This window comes from Biomphalaria glabrata, chromosome 3 (genome assembly GCF_947242115.1).
Source record: "Biomphalaria glabrata chromosome 3, xgBioGlab47.1, whole genome shotgun sequence".
Lineage (NCBI taxonomy): Eukaryota > Metazoa > Mollusca > Gastropoda > Planorbidae > Biomphalaria > Biomphalaria glabrata.
Genome location: NC_074713.1, coordinates 4,098,915 through 4,118,338, shown reverse-complemented (window position 1 = coordinate 4,118,338; position 19,424 = coordinate 4,098,915). Strand labels below are relative to the sequence as shown.

The 19,424-nt window shown below is 33.6% G+C and overlaps 1 protein-coding gene across 2 annotated transcripts in view; it reads right to left on the bottom strand.

Moving 5' to 3' along the window:
• The window catches only part of LOC106057650 (protein unc-79 homolog), a 48,894-nt gene that overhangs the window by 5,215 nt on the left and 24,255 nt on the right, over positions 1-19,424 (bottom strand). Inside the window, exons 33-53 of one of the 2 annotated variants that reach the window (XM_056023611.1) lie at positions 19,191-19,329; positions 18,294-18,448; positions 17,770-17,946; positions 17,476-17,675; positions 17,249-17,373; positions 16,833-16,998; positions 15,499-15,732; positions 14,378-14,416; positions 13,919-14,034; positions 10,831-10,916; positions 10,298-10,537; positions 9,204-9,314; positions 8,203-8,307; positions 7,149-7,331; positions 6,454-6,629; positions 5,847-6,036; positions 5,101-5,151; positions 4,615-4,755; positions 2,446-2,463; positions 525-602; positions 132-176 (exon numbers count right to left, since the gene is read on the bottom strand). In XM_056023611.1, the coding sequence (XP_055879586.1) occupies positions 132-176; positions 525-602; positions 2,446-2,463; positions 4,615-4,755; positions 5,101-5,151; positions 5,847-6,036; positions 6,454-6,629; positions 7,149-7,331; positions 8,203-8,307; positions 9,204-9,314; positions 10,298-10,537; positions 10,831-10,916; positions 13,919-14,034; positions 14,378-14,416; positions 15,499-15,732; positions 16,833-16,998; positions 17,249-17,373; positions 17,476-17,675; positions 17,770-17,946; positions 18,294-18,448; positions 19,191-19,329 (2,775 nt within the window). The remainder of the gene's footprint in view (positions 1-131; positions 177-524; positions 603-2,445; positions 2,464-4,614; positions 4,756-5,100; positions 5,152-5,846; positions 6,037-6,453; positions 6,630-7,148; positions 7,332-8,202; positions 8,308-9,203; positions 9,315-10,297; positions 10,538-10,830; positions 10,917-13,918; positions 14,035-14,377; positions 14,417-15,498; positions 15,733-16,832; positions 16,999-17,248; positions 17,374-17,475; positions 17,676-17,769; positions 17,947-18,293; positions 18,449-19,190; positions 19,330-19,424) is intronic. The other variant, XM_056023612.1, reaches the window with a different exon arrangement.

The window sequence follows — 19,424 nt, the reverse complement described above, 5'->3', positions numbered from 1 at the left end:
ACAACTGATCTCCACTTTCTAAACAGTTAAAAGAATGTATTAGTATTCAGGTCAACTGCTTCAGAAGCATGTTAATAATAGAACTAGAAGTTTTGTTTTAAATGGCATGCAAATTTTAATCAGAAACTAACCTGCGAGTGATAAGCAAATAAAATGGATGTCCACATCGGGAAGAGCTGAAATTAAAGGTTTTAAAAACTTCTGTAAAGCAGTTTATAATCATTGAATACAGAAAGTACTGAACAGGAAAAACCTTCATGTGATTAGAAGCATATAGATGTTTTTTTCTTTTTTTTACAGATTTTAATTATATATATATATATATATATATAAAAATATCTATAACAATAAAATCAATATTCAAATCATTTAAATCATTTATATTATTAAGAATTTATTTTTCACAATTTATATTCCTTGGATTTGTAGCCGTTTATAAATCATGTTGTTTTTTTTTCATCATGGAAAAGAGGCAAAATAAAACGAACAGCACATATTAATTTCAGTATTGTTGTTAAACTTACTTTAGCCAATACTGAAGAGTTACATTCTTGAAGAGCCTCCATCAGGCCTAAAAAGTGAAGATTCACCATCTCTGCTAGCTATCAGTTCAAAGGAAAACAAACACAATTTTTCATCAGTTACAATGCACTTCAATGTAAATTCTTCAAACTTAAAAACACTCATTGTTTTAGCTCTTTGTTTGAAAATAGCTTTAAACTAAAATGTCCTAGAGATCTAAAAATGCTCATTAAATAAATACAATAGAAAGAAACTGGAAGAAAGGGATTTTTTAAATAAAATGTGTGCTAGTAATAAAGAAAATAATGAGCATGTATATTTTCAAGTCATATATTTCTAAGGTAATCCTTATGAAGGGATGTTAAAATTTGCTCTTGATTCAAATATAAAGAAAAAGTAAATTTTTCACTAGTACTTAATCCTTAACAATTCAAAGACTTGTTTCCCCCCAGCGGTGCATTGAAGATAAAAGAAGGCCCTGCACTACACCAAGTGAGAAATTAAAATCAGACTTAATTTTAAAAATTATTTTAAAAAGTACCGCCTTCCACCTTCCTACGCAGCACAACAACAAAACAAACATGTGCCAAATGTAAACAACAGCTGTCAAACAAAATGTCAATAGACTAAATGATGTTGGATCATGAAAAATTACAAACAAAATGTAAAATAGAAAAAAAAAAAACGGTGTCAGGTTTATGGTGCAATGGCTTGATTGTACTAAAAGATTTAAAAAAACAACATAAAGACTTTTTATAAAAATATTGTATAAAAATAAAATATTTAAATGAAATGAAACAAAATGAATGTCCAATGAAAGTGTTAGAAATAGACATGAATGATAGTGTTAGTACTAGACATGACTGATAGTGTTAGTACTAGACATGGCTGATAGTGTTAGTCCTAGATATGACTGATAGTATTAGTATTAGATATGACTGATAGTGTTAGTACTAAATATGACTGATAGTAATAGACATGACTGATAGTGGTACTAGACATGACTGATAGTGTTAGTCCTAGACATGACTGATAGTGTTAGTCCTAGACATGACTGATAGTGTTAGCACTAGCAGACATGACTGATGGTGCTAGTAATAGATATGACCAATAGTGTTAGTAATAGACATGACTGATAGTGTTAGTAATAGACATGGCTGATAGTGTTAGTAATAGACATGGCTGATAGTGTTAGCACTAGACATGACTGATAGTGTTAGTACTAGACATGACTGATAGTGTTAGTAATAGACATGACTGATAGTGTTAGTAATAGACATGGCTGATAATGTTAGTAATAAACATGAATGTAATTCTTAGAAACTGCCATTGACTGTTAAAAAACAAGAAACACACAAACTAAATATAAAGCCAGCAATATTTTGTTCTTCTAAACTGACTCTCTTAGAGACAACATTCATGTATAAAATGAAAGGAGCATGGAGGGACAATTAAATATGACTGTACATTAAAAAACCAATCAAATAGTTCAAAAAAATATATTTAAACTACAAAAATTATTGTCATTCTTAGTTAATCTATTATTTTTTCATGTCATGAACATTAAAAATATTTAACAGAATCTGCATATTTTTAAGACGCTAGCTATAATATTATAAGCAGAAATTTGTGTTTATTTGTTTATACATTAAAATCTACATAATTTTTTAATTTAAATATTTTTGTTGTAGTGTAACAAGCTGAACGTAATGTACTGAATCTGCTTTAAAGACAACATTATAATAAAAATGTATTAAAAACAAAACAATGACCCCAAAAAAAAAGAGCCTATCAGATGTAGGATTAAAAACACATTTCGATATTTGCCTGGTGGCAGTCAGTGAGGACATGTGCACTGGTGAACAAAACAATGACACAGGATCTAAAAGTTACAAACTAAATAAGGGACACTACTAGTCAAACCTCCAATATAGATTTATCCTGAGGGCGACAAGAACAGGAGAGAAAAGGGAAAAGAAAAAAAAAAACATGTAACATTTTATTGGTTCTTCTAAAACAAGACAGTCTTTAAACATAAATAATGTTTTCTAAAACAAGACAGTCTTTAAACATAAATAATGTTTTCTAATTACAGGTGAAATAATATCAGTTTCCTAATCATCTATATATATAATTCTCTTCTTGACTTTGGACACTAAGTAATGAAAAGATCACTCTTTTATTTCTGCAAGTCGGACAGACTAGAGTTACCCCACATAATTTTAAAGGCGAAAAAAAAAAGGGAGTGGGGAGAACAAGTAGTATTCACCTGTCACTAAATAGCAGAGCCGGACTTAACCATTGTGAATAAAAAGTCATGGAAAGAGAACAAGTAATCTACTCTGTATTCACCCGTCACTAAATAGCAGGGCCGGACTTAACCATTGTGGGGCCCAATGTGAAACGGATTTCGCAGGGCCCAGTTTGGGTAGGGATACGGTTAATAAGAGTTAAGAGTTTGTATTAGAAAATATTTTCGATTTGCATTTTATTCATTCTTTACTACGCATAGAATTACTACACGAGCCTTGCGTGTAGCAAAGTCATACAGTATATGATAAAAAAATTTATTTCCTACATAGATCATGCTCAATAGCAAGAATTTCCAAATGTTTTCACGCTCAATAGCAAGAAATACCAAATGTTTCAATCTATTTTTGAGAATTGTTGACCTCAAGTAATTCTTCATTAGTTTAAGACGCAAGAAGCTTCTTTCACCAGATTCCACAATTACGAGTATTGCATAATGCAGTTTTTTATTATTGTGCATAAGATTGGCGTTTTCCATATTGAATGACAATTTTTTTTATATATATTTCAGGAGAGTTGTATGAGTTTTCAAAAGATTTTAATAATTTCTGGAGATTTCCACGACTTTTTTTTGTATATTTCGCGATTTCAGGAGATTTCCAGGAGCTTCTGGTAAATCAGGCGGCCACAGGAGATCTAAGTTATAAAATGGTTAAATAATTTACACCTAGAATTAGCATGTGTCCTATTAGGTTGCAGTGGCCAAAGGGCAGCCCTGCAAAATAGCGGCGTATGCTAGGCCTTGGGTCAATATATTGTAAGTACTGTTCTGCTAGCTACATTGTAAACTGTTTCATCCACCAGCAATAACTAACATACAACATGTATAAAAATCATAATGAATTTTTAAAAAATCTTAATCACATACAAAACAAAAAAAAAAATTGGGTTAGGGTTAAAACTTAAAACCTTCAGGAACATTCTTTTTAAAACAATATTTATAACTTGGTTGCAAAACTAATATGAAAAATGTAAACAATTTAGTCAAAACTTATACTACATCCTTTTTCTATTATATTTAATATTTTTGTAAATGTGAATGCCAATAAGAGTATTCATTGGTACATAATTTTTTACTGTTGTACAAATCTACTGGGAATTCAAACAAAACTTAGCAGCATATTAAGTGTGTTTTTATTTCTTGATTTCCTTTAGAAAAAATTTTGGGATTTATTTTCATATTACTTAAAGGACAAAAAGTAGAGAAAAAAAGGGCGTTGGTGGGGGGAGGATTACATGAAAGAATGAATGAATCTAGCATTGGGTGAGACACTTAGGGGACAACTCAACAAGTCATTTTAATGTCTGAGTTTAGAACTAGTTGAATGCTGTTCATTAACTTCCAACATTTTCTCTAATTAGATTTTGTAACCAAAACATTTACTTGACAGTTGATACATTTCTAAATCAAATATTGTTAAGCACTAGCAATGCAAGTAGTTCATTAGAAAAAGTCTACTTCCAAATGCACTGGCCTATACATTTCCAAACTATTGGTTTCCTTCATTTTACTTAACGCTACAGTTGATTACATTCTTGTTCTCACATTTCCCACACAAGAACAGACTTTATTATTACACTTGTTTAAAATACAGGGTTGGGTATTTAATTTTAAAAAATTAATTAGATTGTATATCACATCAGATATAATTCAAACTAAGAAAAGAGATTTTCTCTGATATGACTCCTTTTCCTCATAGAGTGGCTAACATTAAAGTAAAGTTACCACATTGTTCTAATAAATGTAAATAGAGCCTTTGGGAGTTTTCCCGTCATCCTTACCACTTTAGAGTGAGATAACAGTTGAAGTATCCCAGGGGTCACTCTGGCCCAAAAATCCATAATGGTAGCTGAAGCCATGTAATGTTGTTCACTGCCATGAGAATGTAATGCTGCAGCTGACTCGCTGTACATTGTCCAGAGCTGGAAAGAGACAAACACAAACAATACGAGTGTCTTTTAGAACAAAATTTCTAATGACAATCAATCCTTTGTGAAACAAATTCTTTTCTTTCTTACTTTTAAATTTACTGTATTTCAGCGTTTGGCTGTTACTCAAAATTTAAAACTTATTATTAAACTAATGTGTTTAATTTAGGTACGCTCTACCATTGTAAATAGCATAGTAAATAAATTCCAAGCTTAAGCATTCCCAATCTCAAGCATTGTAAATAAATCCCAAGTTCAAGCATTGTAAATAAATCCCAAGCTCAAGCATTGTAAATAAATCCCAAGATCAAGTATTTTATATCCCAAGCTGTAACTTACCTGACATAAAATAAATGCATGAAACAAGGAAGACATATGCAGAACTGAAGCCTGTAATGAAGAACATAGTAAAGAACAATAACATAAACGTTTTAGTTACTACCAATAAACAAAAAATAATTGAAAAATTACGAAGACACAAATGGTAACAGAATTACCTAATGCATTTTCACGAGGAACATAAGAAAAATGGCTACTAGTGATAACAGAACATACAGAACAAATGGAAGCCATTTTGGATAAATTGAGTAAATGTTTTTAAAGCATCAACAAAACAACAACCAAAAGACAAATCCAGGAAAAAAGAACCAGGTCAATGAATCTCATTCAGCTAGCTGTAAACAAAGGCAAACAAAAATCTCATGCAGCTGTCTATTGTCTTGAAATCAAGGCGAAAAAAACACGGATTTAACTCAATGAGTTGTAAAAACAACAACACAGATTCAACTAAATGAAGTATAAAAAAAACAGATTAAACTCAATGAGTTGTAAAAAAAAACAATACAGATTTAACTCAATGAGTTGTTTAAAAAAAAATACAGATTAAACTCAATTACTTATAAAAAAAAATTTTGAAAGTTAAAATACTATTAGATTCAATAACTACCAAAAGTATTACAGATTGAGAAATATTTTGTTTTAAAAAAGGTTATTCAAATTAAATGTATAGTGTATGTTGATATTACTAAAATTAAAATCAGTATCATACTTTATTTCCTAAAATCAATTCAACAACAAAAACCTACACTAGATTGCTCAGCAAATCCTGTCATTATAACCATTATGTGATCAGCAATATGACAGCTGGCCTCTAGAGGAATCGGAAGACAGGATATAGGAGCAGATCCTTCTGTGATGGCAGTGTGAGTTAAAGATCCAATGAGAAGCCATGACATCAGTCGTATGTGACCTATACAGTCGATGAACTCCTTAGGACTGGAACATTTAAAAGTTAACATTACTATGTAATTTATTGGTGAGACTAGTTAAAAAATATTAAAGTTCCATTTACAATGAATAAAAATATTATATATAAACAAACATTATTTCTTATGGAATTTTTTTTTTTTTTTACAAATAAAAAAAAAAAACAGTATTTTTTTTTTTGCAGTAAAATTTCAAATTTTGGCCTGTCAGAAAAAGCAGTTGTGGCTAAGACTCTCAAATATTAAGTAATTAAAGAAAGCATATATTGTCAACTTTAACAGAATATAATGATTTAAAATATCTACTTTTCTAATCGCAGCAAATTAAATACTGACGCTGTTATAGAGTGGCCAAATCCAAATACCACTTAAAACTTATGACGATTTAAATAAAAATGTTTTTGTCAACTGTAAAAGAAATACTGACCCTTGTTGCATGGCAGATGGAGGGTGGTACAACCATGGAAGATATCTGGTTATAGCTCGATTGTCCCTACCATTCCCTCGGGTTATTTCAAGAGAGAGATATTGAGAAATGCCAGATTTGAGCTGACTGCCAAGAGTATCCTCATTGAGACTGGCTCCAGCTACCTTCATGTTAGTCTACGGACATGGACACAGACACTAAGATTACACGGTGTCGTATACAGCAGTTTTAAGAACATTCTTATGCACTATATTTTATTAAAATGGAAAAGTTGAAGCAAAAAAAAAAGGTTCTCTTTGCTATTTAAAGTGAAATCATTGTTTTTAAAATAATTTACAAAGTCTTTAGATAATAGATCCATTTTTTCTTTCTGTTACAACTAATGTAGCAGCTCCATATAATGAGACTTTCAAATAGCGGTTCCTTATTAAGAGTCAGGGTTGCATCCTTTAGAACATTAGTTTTGCAATGATTTCATTTGTGTAAAACATGACTTTGGTAAAACAAGTTTGAAAAACATCTATAATTATAGTTTCTTGATAGAAACCTGTTTATTTTTCTTGTGAATGATTTTTTTTTCTCTGTTTTTTTATTATCCTAAGACTTAAAAACATTAATCATATGGTGGCAGTTGTAATATAATATAAAGGTTTATATCAAATATATTTCATTTCAAAAATAGGTTCAGCACTGACCTTTATTTTTGTGATAGTGTGAAGATCAGCGATGAAATCCAGGCAGTCATTCAGGTTTGGTCTCATAGCTTCAGACGCACAGGTTGTAACCATGGATGGTGATTGGGTACTGTAAAGTGCACTGGTCTCTGTCACTGAGGAGTTGTACAGGGACAAGGTGCCGCCTGCGTCCAATACAACAAACTGAAAATACAACAATTACAAGAGGACAAGCTTAGTATTGTCCAACTATTTGTACTGACAGAGTGATGACAAAACATAATGCACACATTACGCAGACTATAATATATTAACATGGTGAAATAATAATAAAACAATAGAATCGAAAACCAAGTCCACATATTAAGGCTTTAATACATTGAATAACTTTACAAAACACACATTTCTTACATGTTGTGAACACATTGACATGGACAAGCACAGGTTAAAATAAGAACAACTGGTACAGAAAATCATATTCATAACCAATCGCCCTAACCAGGGCAGAAAACAGGGACCCTAGGAATAGACAAATTCAATAAGCAGCAACCTGAGGTGAGGTGAACAGACCACTTGACCATTCCAATTTCCAAGAAAGAATTTTTCCGATCAGTGGTGTTTCCAGACCAGATTGCTATCCAGAGACCAACACTTGACCCATAAGATCTGCCCCCCTTCAATGATCAACAACGAATGCAGCTCAGCTTTTCATTATTTAACAAAGGCATATTTGTATTTTATATTTCTCAACAAAAAAAGCCCCAAACATTTGACATAGGAGTTTGAGTGAATACGAAGCAGTTAACCAATGACTTGGCAGAATTTAAGTCATTGGTTAATATGCATGACTAAATACATGGCGCGTAGGACGTAATCATCTTCTTTTTTGAAGTAACGTCTGTATTATATAAGATAAGATAAATACAAATATTAAGCTAAGGGTGGATAAAAAAACCCACTGTTTTCATTTCCAATCATTCACGCATTTTTATTGTCTCATTTTTTAGTTGTTTGGCTTAAGAAAACAATGTCAGAAGAAATCCTTCTTTCTGTTTTAAACAATGTTACTACAGACCTGAACTAAGAGGAGCAAATTCTCATCGGGTATACTTGACTTGAACTTCAAAGCTTGGACCAATTCATAAATCACAGTTCTTGTCAAAAACATTTTGTCTCGGTCCTAGAAAAAAAAAGTGTTCAAAAGTTAAATAATAATAATAACAATCTAATTATCCATAAGGGAAATCTTTCTTACAATTTGTGCATTTTACCAAACAAAACATTATGAATATAGGAAACCAAAATATACATACCAGACTCACTCATAATTAACATGCGAAATGTTTATACCAGATAGTTGAATTGTATTTAATGATTTGTCAGGGGAACTAAAGAGTTTTTGTGCCTGTTTGTTTTTCTGTTGGTGTCTTGTATATCTTTTGTGATGGTAAAATCACAAAATTCTGACCGAAAGGGTGAATTTTTATTTCTAAAATCTATTCAGCTTTCTTATGAATGTTTTTCTTAAACAGCTGCCCAAATGTTTTTGTTTTTTTTTGCCAATGACTTTACCAGCAGCATTTAGGATTATATGAAGTTTTTTTTTTTTTTAATGTTAAGATTGCCCAACCAAGCAGTGATATTAAAACTTAAAATATTGCAGATGTTATTGTGATAAAATATTACCAAGGCCTTTTCGCTAACATTAAATGAAGACATTTTTCTAAGTAATCATAATCTTTGTTGCCCTTTTTGCTTATATAATCAGTATTTGCAGTAAAATTTAATTTAATGTCTAAGTTAGTACCAAGGTATTTAAAAGTTTGCACAATTTCAATGTTCTCTCCAGCTACAGAAACAATATCATTTTCCTTCTTTTCCCTATGAATATACACTCTTAGAATGATATAGTAGTCTAATATTTTAATTTAAAAAGTAAAACACATATCTACACTAACATATAGATGTCAATGAGTTTAGAAAATCAATTGAAGCATATTTTTCAAAAATGTTTTTAACTAAATCATAAGCTTCACTTGAACAAAACTATTACACAGCACACGGAGTAGAACTTACTCTGCTGAGTGCTCTGTTACACAAGGAACAAATATCCAACAACTGCTGCAGTTTAAAACTGCAATTCTGGATCACAAAACTGAGTATCTTAGAAAATGGCTCCAAAATGCTCTAGAGAACGAGATTCAAAGTACAGATGTTATTAGTACATTAAGTGATATAAATTCGTTCAAAAATAAATTATTTTTTTAGTAACTTTCATGGGAACTTAATGAAGCAACTTTGATCTCTACAGGCACAGAATTAATCTAAAGAGATATAAAGTGTGTCCCCATAAAATATTTGATTGTGTTTACATTTAGACTGTTTTGTGTTACAATTACACTGTATTTGTTTTTTTTTTTTTTTACATATTTCAGATGTTCCTTCAGAACTGAAGATTATTAGAGCGTAGCCTAAACCTCCTGCAGGGTGGCGAGTGATGGTAGCAAGCAGGTTCAAAACTGGGACCATCAAGATGACAGTACAGAGCACATAGCACTAGACCAAGCAATAAAAGTACATAGGATATACTTCTGTAATACATGACTTACACAACAACGCATTTAGAGCTGGGTGCACTCAAGAGAGGTTAATTCATATTTCATATTGTTGTTGTATCTATTTGTAAGTCAGGCTTCAGCAGATACAAGATAGATGCAAATATGGTCTCAAGTTCCCAATTGGTTAAAAATATTTTGTTTCTTAAAGGGGCTCACAATTACATATATTGGCTGTGAAGGCAGCTCCAGAACAAGCTATGTTCTAGAATTACTTAGAAGTGAAAAACAAGCCAAAGCACTCAGGCACACCATTTTTTTTTTATAAGCTTCAATCCTTCAGACAATAAGTTAATGATTTTGTCCTAGCCTACCACTTGAAGGATAGCTGAGGATGACAGTCCAAAGAGTCACATGTCACATAGCAAGTGACTGTGCCTAAGCATGTTTCTTGCAGGCGCACTGCTTCTATTAAGATGTCTAAAACACTCAGACCTTTTATTGCTAGGAAAATATCCAGCACTCAGACACTGTCTCTAAGTAAATTCATAAGTTTCATACAAAATTATAATATTTGAATTTCCCATTTTATAGCAATTATGTAAGGGTACTTACTCTGACACTGCCAATGCAGGACACTTTCAGCAATGTAATAATGATCTTCATTATCGGGGCTGTGTCACAAGGGCTTGGAAGAACTGATGGCAGGCGACGTAGGAATGTGTCAAAGTGGGCCAAGATGGCTGTCCAGGTGGGAACAGGTGTTTCCAAAGACACACAGTTTAAGTATGTCGAGGTGTTATTCAAAAGAAGCATGATTGTATCTTGAGCTAAATTTTTGCATTCATTTAAGCCCTTAAGGAAACAAAAAAAAAGTGTCATATTGTCTTTTCATTTTAAAGCCAACAATATTAGAATGCACGCACAAAAAACTATGAAGTGATTCAAACAAGATAAATGAGATTTTACTAGCGAACAATTAGCTAAATGTATTTGAATTTTTCTGTTAATAGGTTTAACATTTAATAAACCTTCAATTAAAAATACTTTTTTCTTCCCTTCATTACCTAGACCTGTTTATAAGCCAACTTATTTGAAGTCCCTAGGTACCAGGTCTGACCAAGAACTATTATGTCACAACTACTTACTTCAAGAAGGTACTGTAGAGGAGCATGGGATGGCAGCTCACTGAAGTCAAGCAAAGCTGCTGCCATTGTCTTCCAGAAATGAGGATCTTTAAAAAAGAAAACCAATAAAAGCACCTAGCAGAACTAGACTTGACTTTGTATATGAGCAATGAAGTACTACTTTGTCTACAGTAAAATGGACACATTGTAGTACACATGGGATAACAACTCTAAAACAGTCTTTTATATATGTAGTGGGGAGGACCTGATATACGGGTCGGCTGAACTTGACCAAGCACCGGTCAGCACAGGGTCAAGTTGACCTCTGCCCCGGTAGCTGAGATTTGAATTCCTTTTCCTGCTGGCATCCTCCATTTGAAACTTGCTGCTACACACCTACTCCAATACCACCTTGTCTGATCCTGCTGTGTTTGTCCTAAGTTCATTGTTTTGACCAAGGCTGCAGGTAAACACATTTTTACTGTTTCTTGTATATCATATATTCTTGTTTATTTTTTATATATATCATATTGCTACCCAGGTTTTGTCCTCATTGTCGGACTACCTTTGTTCTATTTAATTGTCATAGTTTTTGTAAGAAAAGGTAAGAGCGAAGCTCTTCAATGTATGTTAGTTTTCTATAGAACTATTTGATTTATTTTTTTATTAATTACTTTGTCATTTATTTTATTAATGTTTGGTGGTGTTCCATATCTCTCTTATGTTCATAAAAGAGATGATTGGTTCACACTATAAGATTTTCTTTTTTGTTTTTGCTTGATCTAGTATTTATACCTGATGTTGTGTTTACATTTTTTTTTACAAATTGGTCTGTTCATTTAGACCATATCATTATGTTTATTTTATGCTCATTATTAATCATGTTGTATGTTTGCCTTTGGCAGGTTTTTTGTGTACATTAAACTTGAAATAAGCCTCCTGACTTGCTTCGTCATTTTGGTTGTTATAATTCTGTGTCGAACCCACCACATATATAGTTATATATATATATATATATATATATATATATATATATATATATATATATATATATATATATATATTGTTATAAACCTGGTGGTGGCACAGATGGGGGTAGTGGTGTGAGTGTAGTCAGCCGACGCAAATTGCCCCAGGCCAGCGCTAGACGAGCGGTCAACCGTGACGAGTTACGACGATCGGCTGAGACGAGTGTCAACAAGAGGGTTCGGGAAGAATCGCCATCGTGAACAGAGCTCATTAGCGTCACGAGAGTTGTAGTCATCTGACCACCTAGAAACGTCGAGCGGCGTTCTGTCCGGTTCTAGAAGGCCAGTAGGGACCCTATATAAAGAGCGGATGTGTCGCAGTCAAGACGGTTCAGAAAGTGGGTTCATGAAAGGAGTTCAGAACACGGTCGACTACAGCACAGTTCAACGGTGTGGTTCTGTACGGAGCATTATATGGTTCAGTGCGGAGTACTGTCAAGTACAGTTGAGACGAACGGCGTCTTGATCTTGGTCTGTGATCGAGTCCGACACAACGAGCCTATTATGTGAAGTCAGTCCCGAACTGTTGAACCCAGTGCAAGCCCGGAACGAGACGGAGAGGCCAGTGCAAGACTTGATACGGCGGAACGGTGTTATCGGAGAGATATTTGTTATCGCAGAGCTATTTGTACTGTTCTACATGCTGCCAATTGTACAGTATTGGCTGTTATTTTATGGACATTAAACCTTTATGTTATTTTGGAGCCCTGACTTGTCAAGTTCTTTAAGTTGGTGGTGTATGGTGCAGTTTGCAGAGAGCCCGGATAGTGAGATTCGTAACAATATATATATATATATATATATATATATATATGCTGTGGCATTTTAAGTCTCGAGAGACGATCTTTTCCCTTTGCAACTTCTTGTGTGACTAAAGAGGTCAATCCTTGATACACAGCTGCGATCGCAGGTTGGGCATACATAATCACCAGGCGCCGTTGCATTTTCACCCTTCTTTCTGCTTCTGTTGTGTATGACATCTGCAATCCGTTACCCTTCCTTTATGCTCTCTCTCCATGTGGATCTATCCAGTGCCACCTCTTTCCAGCTGCCAGTGTCGATTTTCAAGAGCTTTATGTCGCGTTTGCATACATCCGTATAACATAATAGTGGGCAACCAGCGGCTCTCCTGCCTTCTATTAGATCGCCATACAGGATGTCTGTGGAAGTCGGCCTACTGGCATTCTACGAACATGGCCAAGCTAGCCAAGGCGTCTGCTGCTGATAACAGAGCTGATGTCCTGGCACCATGCTCTTTGTAGCACTTCCTCATTGGTTATCTTATCTTGCCACCTTATTTTAAAGATCCGCCTTAGGCATCGGAGGTGGAAGACATTCAGCTTTTTTTTCCTGCCCTGAGTAGGTTGACCATGTTTCACTTCCGTACAGTGCTCAACACACAGGTCCGGTAGACTAGGGCTTTAGTACTGTTACATACATACATTTACTTAGTATCAGTTTTAATAAAAATGTATGGCTTGCACATAGAAGTTTTCATTAGTCAAAGGGCTATTAGCATATTATATAGATTTGGAAATAAAAAATCTATTAAATATTAAATTTAGCAACAATGTTACTTCAACCTTTTATTGAGCAGGTCATGAGAAAGAATCTCAGATTTCCTTCTTTTATTTGTACAAGTGTACATGATTTTAATTTGTAAATTTTAGTTCAATAGTTAATTACATCAAATTAACTCATTAAAAAAAAAACTCAAATAGAATCACTGCTTCCAACCATTTTCCTATCAAAATTCAACTTAGGGATAAAAGTAACTTTAATAATATGTTTATATTTTGTTTTTGTGTGTGTGTGGAGGGGGGATGGTTCACTGAATGGTAAAGCGCTTGGCCTCCAAACTGAGTGGTCTTGGGTTCAAATCTTGATTAAAACTGAGAGTCTAATTGGACCAGACTTTAGTTGGGGAAAATAAAGGCCATTAGTCATTGTGCTGGACATATGACATCCAAGTTAACTGTAGAAACAGATGACCTTTAAATCATCTGTCCTATAGATCACATGGTCAGAAAGGGGTACTGTTTTGTTTTTTAAACTTTAGTTTGAGAGATGTATAAGTTTACCTTCCATATTGCTTTGAAACAGCATCGGAAATATTCCATTGGGAGCAAGCTGATGTAGAACACAGCGAAGAAACTGCCGGGCAATACTGACACTGTTACCTGGGATTATGATGTTGCTGAAACCAGGCACAAATAATCAAGCTATTATGTCGAAGAACTCAAAATTTTGCAACTGTTACATACATTATTTATTAGTGGGTTGTCCCATTTAAATCATAATGTATTTTCTCATATAATTTACCATAATTAGGACAAGTATAATTTCTTTAATAAATGCAAAGACCTTCCTCCTAACATATAATTCCTTATTATTGAGCATAAAGTATAAGGTAAAGTACTTTAAAAAATATCAAAGGAAATTACATATTTATATGTTTAGGCCTCTAGAATCAGCAAACAAACAGCCTATAACCAGTGCAACTTCCATTGTTACTCAAATTTAATGAAATTTATGTTTACCTTTCAGCTTGCCAAGAATATTGACTTCCTGAGGCAATGCTGGAGATGGAACAATTAGAGGGTTTTTAGTGCTCAAAACAAAACTTTAAAAAAAAAAAAAAGGTTAGGGTTACTCTGAATGTATAAGAATATATTCAGGATATAAAACAAAACTATGTTTTTTTTAAATACAAGTACAATTGATTTTACTTGAGTTAGAATCCACACCTTAATATTATTCAAACAATAAAAACTTCTAAGAATAAGATTTGTACTGATCTGTTAGGCAATGTATGCATATGTGGCAGCAATAGCAGCAGATCTGTTAGGCAATGTATGCATGTAGCAAAAGCAATAGATCTGTTAGGCAATGTATGCATGTTCTAGCAAGAGTTACAGATCTGTTAGGCAATGTATGCATGTTGTAGCAAGAGCAACACATCTGTTAGGTAATGTATGCATGTGGTAGCAATAGCAGCAGATCTGTTAGGCAATGTATGCATGTTCTAGCAAGAGTTACAGATCTGTTAGGCAATGTATGCATGTTGTAGCAAGAGCAACACATCTGTTAGGTAATGTATGCATGTGGTAGCAATAGCAGCAGATCTGTTAGGCAATGTATGCATGTTCTAGCAAGAGTTACAGATCTGTTAGGCAATGTATGCATGTTGTAGCAATAGCAGCAGATCTGTTAGGCAATGTATGCATGTTCTAGCAAGAGTTACAGATCTGTTAGGCAATGTATGCATGTTGTAGCAAGAGCAACACATCTGTTAGGTAATGTATGCATGTGGTAGCAATAGCAGCAGATCTGTTAGGCAATGTATGCATGTTCTAGCAAGAGTTACAGATCTGTTAGGCAATGTATGCATGTTGTAGCAAGAGCAACAGATCTGCTTTTCTTAACACTCCCTCCCTTGAATGAGTGGGACAAAAAAAATTATGAATTCAATGGCAAGCTACAAAGAAATAATACTCTGCTTACAACTTAATTTCTTCTTCTTCCTCATTCTCATTTTCATGTTGGACCGTTCAGATGACTAGACCAATATATGAGATGAACTGCGCAGTGGTTTCCAAATCAGGGAGCTCTCCAAACTAAATATTTACAAGCATTTTTATGATAGAGAATAAATTCTTACCTGGCAGCACATTGCAGCATATCCAACATTTTAGGAGTTGCCAGGCCAGGTTCACGGTGAATAAAAGTTGCCAAATTAATGATACAAAGACCAATGGTTTCATCATCATACTGCTCTAGGATAGCGTTACACTCGCTGCAACGTTCAACCATAACATTCTCACTGTGACGATTAGCTGTAGTTTTCTTTGGGTTGTTTTGTTTGGCCAACAGTTCTGCTTTTCTTGACCTGCGACTGAGTGTGAACAAACAATTTATGAATTCAAAGACAGGCTACAAAGAGATAAGTTAAAATGTTATTTGACCTTGGTTAGTCAATAATAGAATATGCATCATCTGTTTGGGACCATTCAACTCAACAAAACATTAAGAAACTTGAACAGACACAAAATAGAGCAGTGACATTCTTAACAAACAAATATTCACATTTGATTAGAGGTAACACCTTAAGTAAAATCATTAAATTTAGAAACTCTTCAGGATAGGAGACTTAAAAGTAAAGTAGCAGGAGTCAGCCAGGAAAACTAATGTCTTGGCAGAATTTAAGTCATTGATTAACATGCATGACTAGATTGAATAGGAACACAAGATAATCATCTTCTTTTGATGTAACATCTGTGTTTTATAAGATAAGAAGATAAGCTTATACTTTGGTTATAATTAAATATTTCTCTTTTTTTTGGGCACAATTGTATAAACAAAAAAAAAAATACAAACTAAAAAGATATTTAGTATATTTAGTCCACGTTTGATATGATCCTTTATCTGTCTAAATATATATAAACCAGGTTCATATCATAAAGGAAAGGTTGTATTGTGCAGTTGACATAGTGTATTTTATTCAAAAGACAAGATTGCATGAGATCATCCTGGTAGATCAAGTCACCATGTACATTGACTTTAATAGATACTGCCCTATAGATTAACTCAACCATCAACTCAGCAAATCAACTCACCCTGTAGACCAACTTTAATAGATATTCCCCTATATAAATTAACTCAACCAGTGGATCAATTCTGTGAATCAACTCACCCTGTAGATCAACTTTAATAGATATTGCCCTATATAAATTAACTCAACCAGTAGATTAATTCAATGAATCAACTCACCCAGTAGATCAACTTTAATAGATATTGCCCTATAGATTTACTCAACCAGAGGATCAATTCAGTGAATCAACTCACCCTGTAGATCAACTTTAATAGATATTGCCCTATAGATTTACTGAACCAGTGGATCAATTCAGTGAATCAACTCACCCAGTAGATCAACTTTAATAGATATTGCCCTATAGATTAACTCAACCAGTGGATCAATTCAGTGAATCAACTCACCCAGTAGATCTAGTCTGCTGCACATTGTCTTCCTGAGGGTGATTCTCCTCTCTTAATTCTGGGAACTTTTTCTGAAAGTCAATTGTTGTTAATCCAGTTTTTCGTGGCCTCCGTTGACGGAAATTTGGCTTCAGAATCAGGCTTGCTTTTTTTTCACTTATGTCATCTATCAAGAGAAAGTTAAAAATAATAAAAACAATCAAATTGAATTTCAAAATGACAGTGGTCCTAAAACCTGCATCGCTATATTATTTGCTACAAATTGCAAAAGTGACACGTATATGTGATAAAAATAAAAACCTTAATTAGGAAAAGTAAATAATTTTTTTTCAAGCACAGAATATTAATGTTTCATATAATCTCTCAAATTGCCCACAAGTAATGAGTTAAACTGAACAAAATTTATCAACTCAAACCTTTTTGTTCCTCTGATGCTGCTTCCCCAGCAGAATCTCCTTCACTTGTCTGCGTTTTGTCACTATCATCAGAAGTGTCATCAGACACACCGTCACGACTGTGATCAGAGGTTGTACCAGGTTCTCTAGTGAAAAATAAATTCACACATTTGTGCTGCTTCTTATTTTTAAACTAATCAAAAACTTTTTTTTTTAAACTATCAAAACAAAAACAAAAAAATAAAAACCTCGACCCTTGTGTAGCCGCACTGCCAGTGATTGGCCCACTGTGAGAAGGACCTGCCATGTTGACTTGACCCAGAGCGGTATGAAGTGCCGTGTGTTGGGAAGACACTGAAAACTCTCTCAACTGCTGCGCCATCTTTTTGTCCACAGAAGCTGCAATCTTTGTCTTATGGGACAACAAAGGAGCATCACTTCGTTCAGTCTGCATCATAAAAATAAATTTGTTAAAAAATCAAATCTTCTGCAAAAACAAAGATAATGATTTTTTTCGAAACAAATAGAAAGAAGGTATGTACATTATCTTTTGAGTCATCATCAGCTGACTCTGGTTCAGAGAATTCAATCAGTCTACGAGGTTGTCTCTCTTTGACCATTCTTGCACCTTCTCTCCTAAATGTGAAGGAGTTTGGTGGAGTCCATTCAGCATCAGAGGGGATACCTTCACTACTCTCATCAGCATGGGACTGGCTACTCTGGACATAAAACAGAGAAATGATTTCTAGATAAAACTTAGTAATTTCATGGCACAAGAGTTGGTCAAAGTATAGACAAACTTTTAAACATAGCTAATTATAGTTAGAAATATATTTCATTGGAGTTGTGTTTCTGTTATCTCTCTTAGAACAAATAGTACAGATCTAAATTAAAAAACACTTCATTAGAAACTAATTAAATTTATTTCATTGAACATAACCTCTCTATTTTTTAATCTGTTATTCAGCAGTCATTTCTAAACTCCCCAATTTAGCAAAAAGGTATGCTTAAAATGTTATTATTTTGGAATGAGGTACTAGATAGCATAGAGTATAGGATGTCTTACTTTGAAATAATGAACAACTCCACTAGATGGATGTGATCTGACATCCATAGAGCCTCCAATATCTCCTGTGTCCTGTTTCTGACTAGAAGGAGACTGCGGTGGGGTATCTGTCTCTTGAATGTTCTCCAAATCACTGACAGAAATTTTACTCAGGTCTTAAAATAAAATAATCAACACTACTTAATAAATGCACGTTTCAATAAATTTTAAACATAAGAAAAAAGGAACCTAAACAAAGTATATAAATAAATTTATAGCTTTCATGTTTATAGCATGCTCAGAGCACTATGGTTCAATCTCATGTGTGGACCAGTATGTGTGTGTGGGTATCTGGAAGAAGAATCTTCCGTGCTGCCTTTAGGTGCTCAGTTAACACAACTCCGTCCAAGTCCCGAACCTCAAGACTCTTCATAGGTAGCCAAACCAAGCCAAGTTCAAGCGTACTTAGCCTCTCAACCACACTTCCCACTAATACTTTTAAAAAAAATAAAAAATAAACAATTATAAACCTCATTCACCAAATATTATTTGCTGGGATTTTTTTCTCTCTAAAAGATTATATATAGCCTTTAAGATATTAGGATTAAAGGTTTCTGGTTTGGCTTTTACAACACTTAAAATTTCTATTTATCTTAGGAGTTGTTGCTTTTCAAAATTCATTAGTTTATACACCTACATTAAAAGTTTCTATTTAGCATTATAGAATTGTTAAAAATATGCCCAACTACATAGACTAGTATTTCAATAGGAAAAGTGATTCAAACCAAAAGAAATGTTATTTCTTAAATTGTCATAAAATTTGGTTATCATAACAGCTTATACTAGAATAAACCTGTATTTTAAAACCTGTATTTATTATAAGAGCAGTCCTATTTCAAGACTAGAAAGATGCATTACTTCTTTGAACTGTAGGTGTAGGAGGCGGGAATCCATCCTCTGAGTTTCGACACCTGTGATGTTGTGCGCTAACTGTGTTGATGACCAGCTGGATCAAAGTCTGAATTATAGCTGAACGAGGAGATGTGCTGATCTGATACTGGAGATTGAATCAAGCACAGCTTAGTACAGCCATAAAAAACTCATATGACAGAATGGTTAACATAAAGTCTCTGTATTAAACAACTGTTTTCA